The following is a 15646-nucleotide window of genomic DNA, read 5'->3' as shown; positions in this document are numbered from 1 at the left end:
CAGCCCACCAGGCTCCTCTGTCCATGGGATTTTCCAGGCAAGAGTACTGGAGTGGGGTGCCATTGCCTAGTCTCTTAATAATAATAATTCTCTTTTCTAACAAAAAATTTCATAATTCTGCTTAAACTTTGCCTTAAATGTTAGTTTCATACAGATACTGGGGTTGGTCAAATTGATTTAGTGTGCCACCCAAAGCCCAAAAAGAAATTAATATTAATCTCTCTTAGGCATCTAGAAAAAGCCCAGAATTTAATTTCCACAGTTACTATTCATTGCTGAGGATTGCAGGAATGAGGTTTAAAAAAAATTCACTCCTCCAATTTCAGATGTTCTAGTCCAACACAGAGGCAGAATAAAGTAGCAGCTTTGGAGGCAGACAAGGCAAGATTACAAATCTTTACTGGCTATGTGACCCTGGGCAAATTACAGTATTTCTCTGAGCCTCAGATTACTAGGTGGAAAAATGGAACAATAGCATCTAATCCAACAGATGTTAATCATAAAAGCCAAAGATTCAAAACACTAATATAAATAAGTAAAGTACCATGCTGTGTCTTTCTTATTTAAAAAAAAAAAAACTAAATGAATGTTAAAAGCATCAACTTTTAGCCTTATAATATATAATACAAAACAATAAAGTTAAAAATAAATTAAAGCAAAAACACTTTTTAAACTTAAAAGGAAATTTTAAGGATATCTTTAGTTTCTGAAAAAGCAGCTTATTATTCTAGAAAATCATTCCCAAAACTAAGTTTTCCATTTAGCTATCTCAGAGTCATTTTTCTCCCCCATTTTCCAATATTTTCCAGATGTCAATAAACCTGCTATATACTACTTTGTTGGGGGCAAAGTAACAATTACCTACTTGCTACTCTTAACTTTTGAGTAAAATCAAATTACTTTAAATTTTTAATATTGATCCTTACAACTATAAAAGGCATCAAACATAAATGAAAAGATGCTTATGAAGCTGTAACTTATTAGTACTGTCCAATATTCAGGGCAACATGGCTTGCGTAACATGGCAAAATGAACCAGATAGTTATGTAAATCTTAAAGTATGGTGAAGAATATAAATTTTACTCATTCATCACTGCCATCTTAAGATGTCTAGAATGATTGAAGAAAGGAATCTAGACATCACTGTTACTATTACTGTTTCAAAGGTCAAACTGAAATAATGTTTAAGAATCATTAAAAAAAATGGTCTATAAACTAAATGAATGTTTCCTACACTGTAAAATATAGCCATGATTCCATATGGGACTTAAAATTCTCATTCTTATTTTTAGGGCATTTTACAGATCAATAATTGGAAGAGTTCTTTTAGTTAAAGGAAATAAAATATTACCCTTCATATCAGATATCAAAGAGCTTTTTTTGAAAAATAAGATAAAAAGGCCTGCTGGCTAAGGAGTTATGAAACAAGGAACATAGGGAGGAAAAAGCATCTTAACCTTCTCAGACACTATAATAATCAGTATGGTAAAAGTTTATAATACTAATGTAGATTAATTATCTATTATAACACCATGTAAATGTGTTTGTACTTGATATGGAAGTGAGTAAAAGATCAAGTGCCTATAATATAATATAATAAAATATGAAATAATACCATATTACCTTATTATAATAATAATCAACATAGTTAAGTCATTTTTTGAAGGAGTTGGACATAAAAATCTTTATTATAAATATTTGCTGCTTTATATTACTGTTATAACAAATTCAAAGTAAGCATATACTAAGTCAGACCAAAATAGCTTTGTTTTAAATATCTTTGTCCAGAAGTTGAAAGACATTTACAAATAAAATTGAAGTAATACTTATATCGGACGATACAAGAGACTAAATAGATACAAACACATCTAGAATGATCTTAAAATAGTAAATCACAAAAAAATCCTGGGATATGGACATAATTCTCCTAGAATAACTTAATTAAACGACTTGGGTCTCAAATTATCAACTGCTCCAAAAATTCTTTCAATAAATTATTATCTAATCTATTAGACAAATAAAAACACTGAAAATATCTGTATCAGTTTCTTTATACACACACACACACACACATATATAATTTTATCCAGCTTTTCATTATGTTATTATTTTGAATGTATACATTATGAAGTTTTTTTCCATAAAGAAGATTAGGGCATATCCAGGACATCTACTTATAGATCAAAGACAAAATTAAAAAAAATAAAAAGTAAAGGCTCTCTCTTCACATAAAGTGATTAATTTATTCTCCCTGGTAAATAGTATACATAGATTCTTTAGACACATAAAATGTGTCTCCTCAGGTTCATGGTTCTTCTTGATGGAGAGCAGATGTGGCAAATGGACAAAATCATGTAGAAGAGAATCTTAAAAAGGGTAAGAAGTTACTATTCCCAGATATTGATGCTACAAACTAACAAATAAAGGAGTTGTAGAGGTTCCTCTTCAAGGAGCAAAGCAGGATTTTTGCCAGGATTCTTTTTACTTACTCTAGGTTTTCACTAGTACAACCCCAGTTTCCTCCCAGCCATGAATCCATATCTTTTCAGAATGAAACATCTCCCCTTTGCTCCCTCTTATGCCCAGTTATGGCGCGACTCTCAGAGTCAACAGTCAGAGACAAAGAAACGCTTGCTACCTTGATGTGCTCCTGAAGCTGAGCCTGGTGCTGCCGTGTCAAGTTCTCATGCTGCTTCTGAAACTCCGCGATCAAAAGCTGCTTCTGGATCTGCTGCTGTTGCTGGATGAGGAGTAACTCCTGCTGCAGTTGCTTCTCACGGACAACAGGGTCCACCACGGGCATCATCATCCTGAGGTCTGTCCTTAGGTCTAAAGGCGAGATGGGCTCCAGGCCCACAGGAACCTCTGACTTCACATCGACTGGAGAAACCAAAAAAAAGGAAGGGTGACAGAGGACAGAAGATTAGCACACTGATTTGGAAACAAATTAGAAGTGAAAGACATTATACCCTACTAGATTTCTTTCAATGCACCAATAAATTTAGTTCTGTTTTTTTACAAAGATAATAAAAAGGTCTTCTGTATATTAGATTTGATAAAATGCTGATTTTCAGCTATCACTTTGTACTTTGCCATGAAATCTTTCACATTTCCCTTTTTCAAAGAGACGACTCCAAAGATTCACAGGTATAAAGTTGTTCATTTATAACACTTATTCTACTGGACCACTGGTCAAATTCAAGTTGACTTAAGACAAAAAATGCATCATTTATTGAGGAAAAGATGCCATGTGATATTAGAAAACTTCTAACACAAACAAATTTGTACACTTACAAACATTTTTGTAATCAAAAGATACATTCCTTAAGAAGTAAAGCTTATAAAATAATGTATTTGTAGGGCTATGGAACTACAAATTAGCAAAACTACAAAATAGCAAAGAAAAAGTACAAATCTGCTTACTAAAATGTGGGAAATGGTGAGTAGAAAGCACATACAGACCCACTGTAGACAGAAGTTACCTAATTTTCAGTTAAATAATTGGAATATTTTTTTAAATTATGGGAATTGGAAAAACATGCTTCTGTAAATGGACCTTGACATACAGGTTGCCAATTTTCAAACTCTGCTTTAAATCTAAATGCCTGTTCCCATAACATATAAAAGGATGTGCTACCTTCTGGGTAACTGTGTTATCCTGAGTGTGTTGTTTAAGTTCTCTGGATCTCAGTTTCCTCACATTTAAAATGGAGATAATTACCATTAACAGTAACAACACAGAGTTGTTAAAAGGATTAAATAAGATAATTCAAAGACTGACAACATACAGCATACCTCTCAGTAAATGCTCTTTTAAATTATGTAAAAATGGAATTTACTGTGTATTAGAATAAATCATGAATACTGTGAGAATAACCAAACAAAAATATGAGGAGTAAATATGAAAATAAAATTGTGTATGACTTCTATTAAATATTAGAGAATAAAAACACTAAAACTTCTAGAAAATATTTAAGGCAAGAAAACAAATATAGCTAAACAAATAAAAAATCCACCTTCACTAAAGTAAAGAAATGCAAATTTTAAATAAAAATAAGGCATCATTTTCTAATTATTAAGTATCATATTCCCCTGGAGAAGGGAATGGCTACTCACTCCAGTATTCTTGCCTGGAGAATTCCATAGACAAGGGAACATATGTGTGATTCACATATATGCATACATGTGTGTATAACAAGGTAAACATACGACCAAGCAGACAACTGTATATTGCAAGTGGCACTGCCAATCAGTTTAAAACTACTGAAAAAGTAATATGCGATATCACAATTTGGTGATAGGTAGCAAGAGGAATTAAATATTTCTACCATTTGATTCAGGTTTGCCAACTCTTGGAATATATCTTAAGGAAATAAAATTAACACAGGAAGAAACAGTTCAATGTCATATTGTTAACTAAAGTATTATTATTTTAACTGAAATCAACAACTACAAGGAGATGTCTAGTAAAATATGTCACATCTATTTCATGGAAAATACGTAATCATTGAAAATAATGTTTATGGAAACAGGAAAAATGCTGTTACAATATTAAGTGAAAGAACAATAATAAAAGTGACATATACCCCATGATAACGCTTTAACTGTAATTTAACTTAGTCAATATACATTTACTGAGAACCTTAAATTCCCTAAAACAAAAAGACATAAAAACTCTAGCTTTCATTGAGCATATATTCTACTGGAGATTTAATGGTATTAATCTCTGAATTCTACTAGCTAAGACTGGTGAGATAGAGAACAAAAGAAAGTTGTATTTTAGGTGGAAACATGAGCAATTTCTCCCTTTCTATTTTTTCATATTTTTACAATTGCATCTAATGCTCTGGCTCCTACCCTGAGTAACTTAAATTTGCAGATTGCCAGTTGGAAACTATGAAGTTAATATTCCATGTGAATTTAAGAGCTATTTTCAGCAAGTCAAGAAAGGCTAACAGAAATTGTTTATAGAAATTAAGAATTCAAACACTAAATGAAATATTAATATCTTGCTTACCATGTGAATTGTGTGTACATAGAGGTTTGCGTAAAGAGGCATGACTGTGCACTGTGGGCAACCTATATCAATCTTGGTTGACAACACTGGTGATTATTCAACGTACAGATCAGAAGAGTTTGCAGTAATGGTACTGACATGTCATTTTAATGAAAATGGAAAAATGATTTATTAATAAACCATAGTTTGGTGGACAATATCTTCTAAAACATGATATGTGCAGAAGAAAAAGTATTAACTTTGACAAGTTTGAAACTAAGTGAGAATGAGGGCCTGTAAGATCTTTGGTTACACTGTCCAAGGTAGAACTGTCAATTAAGGCTCTGGAGTAACATGAGATTTTGAGTATTAATTTATGGAGGTGGCATTATTCCAATCAAAAGCTATGGCTGTTAATGATATACTTCATTTCTACACTGAAAAGGCCAAAATAAAGCCTCAGTATTTACATGGACATCTCAATAAACATATTTAACCCTATGAACGCAAAATGTAAAATTTCAAGAGACCTGGGATCTCTTCTTGCTGGCATTCTTATTATCTGTAAACTATAATCATCAATTTCCACCCCCCCAAAAAGAAAACAAAATGATAAGGAGAAAAGAGTCCCAGAACTCTCTGCTACAGCTAGTCTAAGACTCAAAGGGTAATTTGACTTCTTAACCTGCTATCCCAACAGAAATGATTGTGTCTAACTGCTTGCCTTTGTTCAGAGACTAATCACTAAATTGTGAAAAATCACCCTCAACTTACAAAAACTGCCCTTGATTATAAATAATTGCCCAAGACTGAGAGAAAGCGGCAGGCAAGATCCCAGTCTTTCATCCAATTTATTCAGCAGCAATCCACATTCCATTTGTCTAGACTAAATATAGCAGCGTTTATACAAGAAATCAATAGTGCTTGCAGAGAGGAGAGCAAAGGCATGAATATTTCATCAAACTCAGAGAGAAATGGCAATCAGCAAACTGATGGTTCTGTGTAGGTCATCTCTGGCCTGCTGGATCAGTTCCTGTTACTTGGACAATAGCTCATCTCTGTCTAATCATAATCATATCATAACCATTCTTTCTATTTTTAACATTAATTGCATTGTGGGTGACAAAGGCTCATCATATTCCAAAAGGGAAGATGGATTTTTCTTACATCTTCGGTGACAGGCTAATAAGCCTCCCCAGGAACAATAATAGTAACACAATACCAGGGCTGAGTTTCAACAAGTTACAGTCACCTACATATCACAAAATGTGAAAGAAAGGTCACTGTCAACAGCTGTTATATTATCATAATTAGAAATAATCAACTTACAAGGAAAAAATAACAGCCAGCTTTAACAATGAGGAAATGGAATCATCACTGTTCACAAAATTTCTTGTCTAGGAACATCCAAAGTCCTTACAAATTACTTAGAACAGGTGGCCAGGAATACATAAGTTAGAAGGAAGTTGATGATAACAAATAGTAGCATTAGCATTTGTTGTTGCTCAGTCGTGTCCGACTCTTTGACTGTTAGCATTACTTATGAGTGAGTGTGTCATGAACCGTAGCCTGCCAGGCTCCTCTGTCCATGGGATTTTCTAGGCAACAATCCTGGAGTAGGTTGCCATTCCCTTCTCCAGGGGATATTCCTGACCCAGGGATCAAACCCAGGTCTGCTGCATTGCAGGCAGATTCTTTACCAACTGAGCCACCAGGGGAACAAATCCAATTTTTTTTTTTGGCTGTGCCATGGAGCATGTGGGATCTTAGTTTCCTGACCAGGTATCAAACTCCATCATCTCCTGCATTGGAAGTACAGTCTTATTAACCACTGGACTGCCAGGCAAGTCCCATCAAATCCTATTTTCTTAACAGATATAACTTTACTTGGACTCACCCACTATTTGTCTGAGATTTCAAATACATGCCAAGATACACACACACACACACACACACACACACACACACACACACACACTATCATTATTATTCTAATACCAAATGCCCAGTCTGAACTTTTCCACATCTAAATTAACTAGTCTTATTATCACTTTCACGCATTGGAGAAGGAAATGGCAACCCACTCCAGTGTTCTTGCCTGGAGAATCCCAGGGACAGGGGAGCCTGGTGGGCTGCCATCTATGGGGTTGCACAGAGTTGGACACGACTGAAGCGACTTAGCAGTAGCAGCAGCATTATCACTTTACAAAGTTCTACTCATTCTTTCCTCAGTGTCTTTCTCAATTATTCTTTGACAGTTATTCCTTCTTGTGTTTAGCATTTATCAACCCCTGAAGTTTTTAGAAATAGTTCTTAGTTTATTAAGAAACATGGACACAGAAAAGCTTCCATTTCAAAATATAAATCCCAGCTCATATAAATGTGTACGATAACTGTATTTATTTAAGCAATACATATTCCTGTTCAGTGGTAATTAAATTTCTTTAACAAATACTTTTTTTTTAATACCAAGACCATTAAAGAGTTCAATCAAAGTACTGAGAAAACTCAGTACTTTGGCATGTTGCTTGAATCTTCACTTTAGATTATATTACTTATGGCACTGGTAAATAGGAAGAATCTTCTTATGTTCAATAACAGGACTCTCTGGTTGCTTCTTTATCATCTGGCTTACAAACAAGAAGCCATCCATTTTAAGAATGTTTTAAGTGAATAACTTGCAAACCTCACGAATGGAAAAATTATAAGAATGCAAATTTTGACCATTTACAACTATCACAACAATGGTTGAAGCCTGTTCATGCTGTTCCTCTGAATGAGATTTCGAAGCAGTGTAGTGCAAAGCACAGGCTTTCACAAAAAGAAAATGGCATAGGGACAATCTCCCACCAATTCATATGTGTCAATTTAGTTAAAAGTTGAGACTTGAAAAATTGCGACAAAAATGGAACCATGTTTATCTACATACTTCAGTTAATACTCATAGTTACAGCAGCTATGCTAATATTCAGGACACCCCATTCCACTGCTACCCAGAGACAGTTTATGTGGAAATTAAGTTCTCATACCAAGAAATGGTTGACCAAAACCACTCGCAGGTGAACATATGAACAACAATTGCCAGATCTGGGGAAACAAATGTTGCTTTGATCATCTGTTCAGCTTCTTTTGTTCCTTCTTTCCTGCACAGAAATCTGTGAGAGTTTGGGCCTGCAGACTCCACCCATCGGAAAAGGCTGCCGGCTGTACCATTTTGTGCTTTAAAATCATCCAGTCAAATATGTCGGGTTCTTAGTAGCTCAGGGTTCAAAAAAGAATGTGGAATAGCTCTCTCAGATATGTGTGATCTGGCTCTTTCCAAAGTACAGCCTATAATAACAGTTTAATTATATGGGAAACTCTGCAGGAATTATATGAAACTTCATCAGGAATAGATATCTTTCACTAATATTTTCCTATTTGCTTCTTTTTTGCAGGCTTCACTAAGGAAGGATGGTCCTATTAACATATGTCTACATGTATTCTGATGATACCAGGTCATTTATGAAACTGCTCAATACCAAGACGTTCACTGACGCTCATTTGTCAGGTAGTGCCAGAAACATTGCTACTTGCTCTGTACAGTATGTCAGGCTTCCCTGGTGGCTCAGAGGTTAAAGCATCTGCCTGCAATGCGGGAGACCTGGGTTCGATCCGTGATCGGGAAGATCCCTTAGAGAAGGAAATGGCAACCCACTCCAGTATTCCTGCCTGGAGAATCCCATGGACGGAGGTGACTGGTGGGCTACGGTCCACGGGGTCGCAAAGAGTCGGACACAACTGAGCGACTTCATTTTCACTTTCTGTATAGTATGTACTGCCATGACCTGCCATTTCTGTCCTGTCTGGCCAAACCAAAATTAATAAGGAATAACACTGACACCCACTGCCGATTAGGAAGTTATCTGGTTTACTGTGTCTTAAACTCTTTGTATGCACATATACAATTCTATAGATCACTTGGTCAGCTAACTCCAGAATTAAAATACAATTTTCACTGTGAGTGTTCTTGAAAAGAAATCTGAGAGGTCTTGGAAAATGGAAGGAAGAAGGTCTGTAAGTAGCACTTAGTCTTTGTCATATTTATGCAACTTCACCTGTAGGATATGTAGGATGTCAATCCCACCCTGAAGAATGTTAAACTTTGCTCTGGCACAGCAATGGGGGATACCTGGCTTTTGTGATTCTAGCTTCACTGCCCCTTTCTCATTATTGGCTACATTGATCACCAAAGACAGTTTTTCTGGTAGAATCCATGGGCTTTGGGAAACAAATAGAAGAACTTAAATTTTTCCTTCCTTCGACTTCATAAAGCTGATTTAAATTCATTTAAACCACCCTGAACCTTAAAGAAGACTGAGTGCTGAAGAACTGATGTTTTTGAACTGTGGTGTCAGAGAAGACTCTTCAGAGTTGGAAGCCTGGCGTGCTGCAATCCATAGGGTCGCAGAGTCATGTTCAGACATGACTGAGCGACTGAACAACAGCAACAAAACCACCTTGATATTTCCCTTTCAGAAATCCCACTAACCCTTCATAACCCATTTCTTTTAACATTGATTTGGAACCAAAGCAATTCAACTTTGTAATTTTATGAACCACTTTATGCTTTATATCTTGTTAGTTATTTTTGCTATCGTTGTTCATTCTCTATCACTCCCTTCTCTTTTGGCCTTCAGTTTTTCCCAGCATCAAGGTCTTTTCCAGTGAGTCAGCTCTTCGCATTACGTGGCCAAAGTACTGGGAGCTTCAGCTTCAACATCAGTCCTTCCAATGAACACCCAGGACTGATTTCCTTTAGTATTGACTGGTTTGATCTCCTTGCAGTCCAAAGGACTCTCAAAAATCTTCTCCAGCACCACAATTTGAAGGCATCAATTCTTCAGTACTCAACTTGTTTCATGGTCCAACACTCACATCTATACATGACTACTGGAAAATCCACAGATTTGACTATATGGACCTTTGTTGGCAGTGATGTCTCTGCTTTTTAATACGCTGTCTAGGTTTGTAATAACTTTTCTTTGAAGGAGAAAGAAAGACTCATGGCTGTAGTCACCAGTCACAGAGACTTTGGAGCCCAAGAAAAGAAAATCTGCAACTGCTTCCACTTTTCCCCCATCTATATGCCATGAAATGATGGGACCAAATGCCATGGGCTTAGTTTTTTGAATGTTGAGTTTGAAGCCAGCTTTTTCACCTTCAATGAGAGGCTCTTAGTTCCTCTCCACTTTCTGCCATTAGAGTGGTATCATCTGCATATCTGAGGTTGCTGCTATTTCTCGTGGCAATCTTGATTCCAGCTTGTGACTCCATCCTGGCATTTCACATGATGTACTCTGCATAGAAGTTAAATAAGCAAAGTGACAATACACAACCTTATCATACTCCTTTCCCAATTTGAATCAGTCAGTTGTTCTATGTCTGGTTCTAACTATTGTTCTTAACCTGCATACCCATTTCTCAGGAGACAGGTAAGGTGGTCTGGTACTTCTGTCTCTTTAAGAATTTTCCACAGTTTGTTTTGATCCACATTGTCAAAGACTACAGTAGATGTTTTTCTGGAACTCCCTTTCTTTCTCCATGATCCAAAAAATGTTGGACATTTGATTTCTGGTTCCTCTGCATCTTTGAAATCCAGCTTGTACATCTGGAAGTTCTCAGTTCATGTAGTGCTAAAGCCCAGTTTGAAGGATTTTGAGCATAACCTTGGTAGCATAACCTATGGTAGCATAATCATAAGGTAGTTTGTACATTCTTTGGCATTGTCCTTTGGGACTAGAATGAAAACTGACTTTTTCCAGTCCTGTGCCACTACTGAGTTTTTCAAATTTGCTGACATCTTTTTTTGGAGTTGTCTAGAAGGTCCTGTAGGTCTTCATAAAACCAGTCAGCTTCAGCTTCTTCAACATCAGTGGTTGGGGCATATCATAGGCTTGGATTACTGTGATGTTGAAAGATTTTTCTTGGAAATGAGCTGAGACCATTCTATCATTTTGAGACTTCACCGAAGTACTGCATTTCAGATTTTTTTGTTGACTATGAGGGCTGCTCCATTTCTTTTAAGGGATTCCTGCCCATAGTAGATATAATGGTCATCTGAATTAAATTTGCCCATTTTTGTCATTTTAGTTCACTAGTTCCTAAGATGTCAATGTTTACTCTTGACATCTCCTATTGGGCCATCTCCAGGTTACTTAGATAAATGGACCTAATATTCCAGGGTTCTATGCAATATTGTTCTTTACAGCATCAGACTCTACTTTCACCACCAGACACATCCACAGCTGAGCATCATTCCTGCTTTGGCTGCCCAGCCTCTTCATTCTTCCTGCACTTATCAGTAATTACCCTCCACTTTTTCGAACTGGACACTTTCCGACCTGGGGGCGCTCATCTTTCAGTGCCATATCTTTTTCCTTTCATACTGTTCATGGATTCTTGTGGCAAGAATGTTGAAGGAGTTTGCCATCCCCTCCTCAATGGACCACATTTTGTCAGAACTCTTCACTATGATCCATCTGTCTTGGGTGGCCCTGCACAGCATGGCTCATAACTTCACCGAGTTATGCAAGCCCCTTTGCAACAACAAGACTGTGATCCACAAAGGGCTTGATTATATCATAGCATAAGGCTACCAGAGAGCTGGTCCAAGCCTGATGCCTGTTTATATCTTGTTCCTCTAGTTCTTTGCCTCAATAATTATATTCCAGCATAAATTCTTAAGTATAATGTAGTTAATACTATCTAAAGAGAGTATCAGACTGTTTAGGGCTATATGTATCTAAAATAACATTAAAATCACTATTCTTATAGTATTATCAGGTTGACATATGACTTTTCATTTATACCTTTATTCAGTGAATATTTGTAAAGCAATATGAAATGCCAAAACAGATTTTAATCAACAAGAGAAGGGACTGCCTTCCAAGAACTCATGTGCTTATGCACATCAACCCATAAACCAATGTATAAAACATGATGCATTAAGTGCAATGATATTGATGCTCCAGAATCCCACCTGGACCCTCTTCTATTTTCTCTCCAGGACTCTCAATGGAGATATTAATATTTTCCTTTTCAGGGCTTTATTTGCTTTCTATATGGTGACATTTTGTCTCCAGCCTAACATCTATTTTAAAATTGCCACTGATATATGTATGTCACAGTTCAAAAGCATCAATTCTTTGGCGCTCAGCTTTCTTTATAGTCCAACTCTCACATCCATACATGACTACTGGAAAAACCATAGCTTTGATTGATGGACCTTGTTGGCAAAGTGTCTCTCTGCTTTTTAATATGCTGTCTAGGTTTATCATAGCTTTTCTTCCACGGAGGAGGTGTCTTTTAAATTCATGGCTGCAGTCAATCATCTGCAGTGATTTTGGAGCCCCCCAAAATAAAGTTTACCACTGTTTCCATTGTTTCCCCATCTGTTTGCCATGAAGTGATGGGAATGGATGCCATAATCTTATTTTTCTGTATGTTGAGTTTTAAGTCAACTTTTTCACTCTCCTCTCTCACTTTCATCAAGAGGCTCTTTAGTTCTTCTTTGCTTTCTGCCATAAGGGTGGCATCATCTGTGTTTCTGAGGTTATTGATATTTCTCCCGGCAATCTTGATTCCAGCTTGTGCTTCATTCAGCCCAGCATTTCACATGATGTACTCTGCATATAAGTTAAATAACCAAGGTGACAATATACAGTCCTGACATATTCCTTTCCCGATTTGGAATCAGTCTGGTGCTCCATGTTCAGTTCTAACTATTGCTTCTTGACATGAATACAGATTTCTCAGGAGGCAGGTAAGATGGTCTGGTATTACCATCTCTTGAAGAATTTTCCACAGTTTGTGGTGATCCAGACAGTCAAAGGCTTTGGTGTAGTCAATAAAGCAGAAGTATTACTCCATTTAGCTGTCTCAGGCTGTTTTTTCTCCAGTAACTCTGGTCTCAGTTTGTGCACCCAGAAAACACAAAAATGATATCTGACTCCTCTTTTCCCTTTAGATTATCCATACACAATCAACATAAATAATTTTTTCTACTCTTAAATATTTTTTTTTCATCAAGTGCTCTTTACTATCACTGCCTATCTTATGAAAGCAGTCTTCTGTCACTTTCCTGGATAATACCTATCAGTTTAACCCCAATCTTTAACATGATGTCTATGATATGCTTTCTTCCCTTCATCTGAGTCACAACAATATTCTTTCAGTCCTTAAAGACATCAGGCTCTCTGATGTCTCAGAGATTTCTCATACAAATATTACCTCTTTCTGAATTCCAGTCCCACCCCATCCCATTTTTCTACACAGATCCTTACTTATCCTTCATATCGTAGCTAAAAATGATTTGATGTAGGATCTCTTTCCTCATCTTATTGCATTTTCTCATAAAATTTTGCAACTCATTTCATAACATTTGTTTGACTCCCTTCACCATTATTCTAAGTTCCATAAGAAGAGGAACTAAAGTTTCAGTGCCTGGTATTGCATAAAAGCATGGTAATGCCTCAGTGCATACCTGAAATGAATCAAGGAATAAACGAATGAGTGATGGTGATGAATCATATGGTGACAAAACTAGAAATACACACGCACATACACATATACATGTTTCCAATTAAAATCCTAGAGCAATTACTTATTAGGTCTTCTTGACTATCTGAATTCTGATAAATATTGACTGCTTAAATTATTGACAAGTGAATGTGTTTCTGGCAAAAGTGATTAAGTATTTGAAAAAAATCAGTCTCAAAACAGTTTCCACCTAAGGTGTCATTTCACATTTCTCAGACCCCAAAGTATCTTTTAACATTCAGTGTGCTGACAGATTAGAACCACCCAAGTGGGCTAAGGAAGCACTGAGTAAAATAAAACTTACCCGTTCATGCTGTTAGCATCAGTAGGCTACAATCTTGAATTATCTAAACAGTAATGCCTAATTCATGAATGATCATCCCATGTTATGAGAAAATTATACCAGAACTGATAAACTATTGATATGTGTAGAATCATTTCTGTCTTGGAAAGAATATTATTTTTCTGAAAAAAAATAAATTAATAAATTTGAAAGTGGCTAACATAAAAAATGGGAAACGAGAAAACAAGTAATACAACTTCAGTGTGATGACAATTTTCCTAAATTTCACTTTAGTGATAAAATAAATATTCTTAGTTTATTTTCCACTGGTGATATTTATGACTGCATCTAACAAATGACTAGAATTAGTAATCAAATTTGAAAAAAATAATTTTTATAACATGAATTATTCAAATTGATTAGACCAGAAATATAATTCTCCCTCGTAGTGATTCTGTTCAAGTTACACATGTCTACAGTTTCTTTAAGGTGCACTAATACATGGCACAAATGAAAAGAAAATAAATGCAAGAAGTAATCTGAGCTTTGATTTACTATTCTCTTATTTCCCAGAGGTCTGAAGAGGAAACAAAAATAACCACAAATGACTAAAATATCAGTAGGCCTTGAAATATCAACATTTAAGCTAAAGAAAGCTAATTTTTTAATCAAAGCCTTACTATTTTGATTTACTTAATTCAAATTCCCTCTCTGCAAATATGCCTTTGAATTAAGCAGTCATAACAAACCATAACACCAACATGAATTGCCAACTCATTTGTAATACCCACTTAGTTCTAAAGTATCAACAGTGTTTGCTAGTTCTCCACTATTTGAGAACCAAGTAAAAGCTTCATTGAGCTTCTTGAAGTATGGAAACAAAATCAAACCAATTTATATGACTTCAAGGTAATAGGAACTAAGAGACTAATCCATGTTATTGAGATAAAAGATTAGTGATACCTGTAAATAAGACTTTCAGTAGATGAGAAATCTTAGTGTTTTAAAATAGGTTATACAGGTATTGAACTAAAAAGTGTTACTTATTCAGCCATATGGGCTTTCCAGGTGAAGTGGTAATGAACTCTCCTGTCAATGCAGGAGACCTAAGAGACATAGGGTCTATCCCTGGGTAGGAAAGACCCCCTGGAGGAGGGCATAGCAACCCACTCCAGTATTACTGCCTGGAAAATCCCATAGACAGAGGAGCCAGGCAGGCAACAGTCCATGGGGTCACAAAGAGTTGAACATGACTGAAGTGACTTCACACACACACACACACACACACACACACACACACACATTCATACCACTCATCACCTGGGATGTACAGCGAACTGATTTCTGTAAGAACTACAATGAAGGTGAGATAAACGGTCTCCTCCATATTTTTTTCTACAACTTGCATTTTCTTCTAGGTTAGAGACAAGTACTAAAATATTATTATTTGCAAATGGCTAACACAACTTCCTTCTCAGTATGAGAGCTTAATATTTGAGGCAGGGCATTACCCTCTAACTCCAGAAGTCAGTTCATCATCTGACGTGTAATACAAGCTTAATAAATAGTAGTTGCATAAATGATTCTCTCAGCAGATACCCCTCTCTAACCCCTCTCAAACGCCCTTTTTGAACAAAGTACATTTGTTTATTCAGCAAATAAACTTTTTCAAATAATATGTTCCCTTCTTTCTATCAGGAACTATTGTTTGCAGAAGTATGTAACCGTGTTCTGTTCCAAAAGAAAAATAGAGCTTTTACTGGTCCTTGTGTCCTGCCAACAAGAAA

General features: G+C 36.0%; 1 protein-coding gene across 9 annotated transcripts in view; it reads right to left on the bottom strand.

The window, feature by feature from the left end:
- Nucleotides 1–15646, bottom strand: part of HDAC9 (histone deacetylase 9) — a 209944-nt gene that overhangs the window by 94045 nt on the left and 100253 nt on the right. For 6 of the 9 annotated variants that reach the window (XM_068972971.1, XM_068972979.1, XM_068972972.1 and 3 more), the window contains exon 2: nucleotides 2639–2880. In XM_068972971.1, the coding sequence (XP_068829072.1) occupies nucleotides 2639–2880 (242 nt within the window). Of the gene's footprint in view, nucleotides 1–2638; nucleotides 2881–15646 lie in introns of those variants that run through there. The other 3 variants (XM_068972980.1, XM_068972975.1, XM_068972976.1) reach the window with 1 other exon arrangement.

Source organism: Capricornis sumatraensis, chromosome 5, assembly GCF_032405125.1.
Source record: "Capricornis sumatraensis isolate serow.1 chromosome 5, serow.2, whole genome shotgun sequence".
NCBI classification, from domain to species: domain Eukaryota; kingdom Metazoa; phylum Chordata; class Mammalia; order Artiodactyla; family Bovidae; genus Capricornis; species Capricornis sumatraensis.
This window is presented reverse-complemented; position numbering and strand designations above follow the sequence as displayed.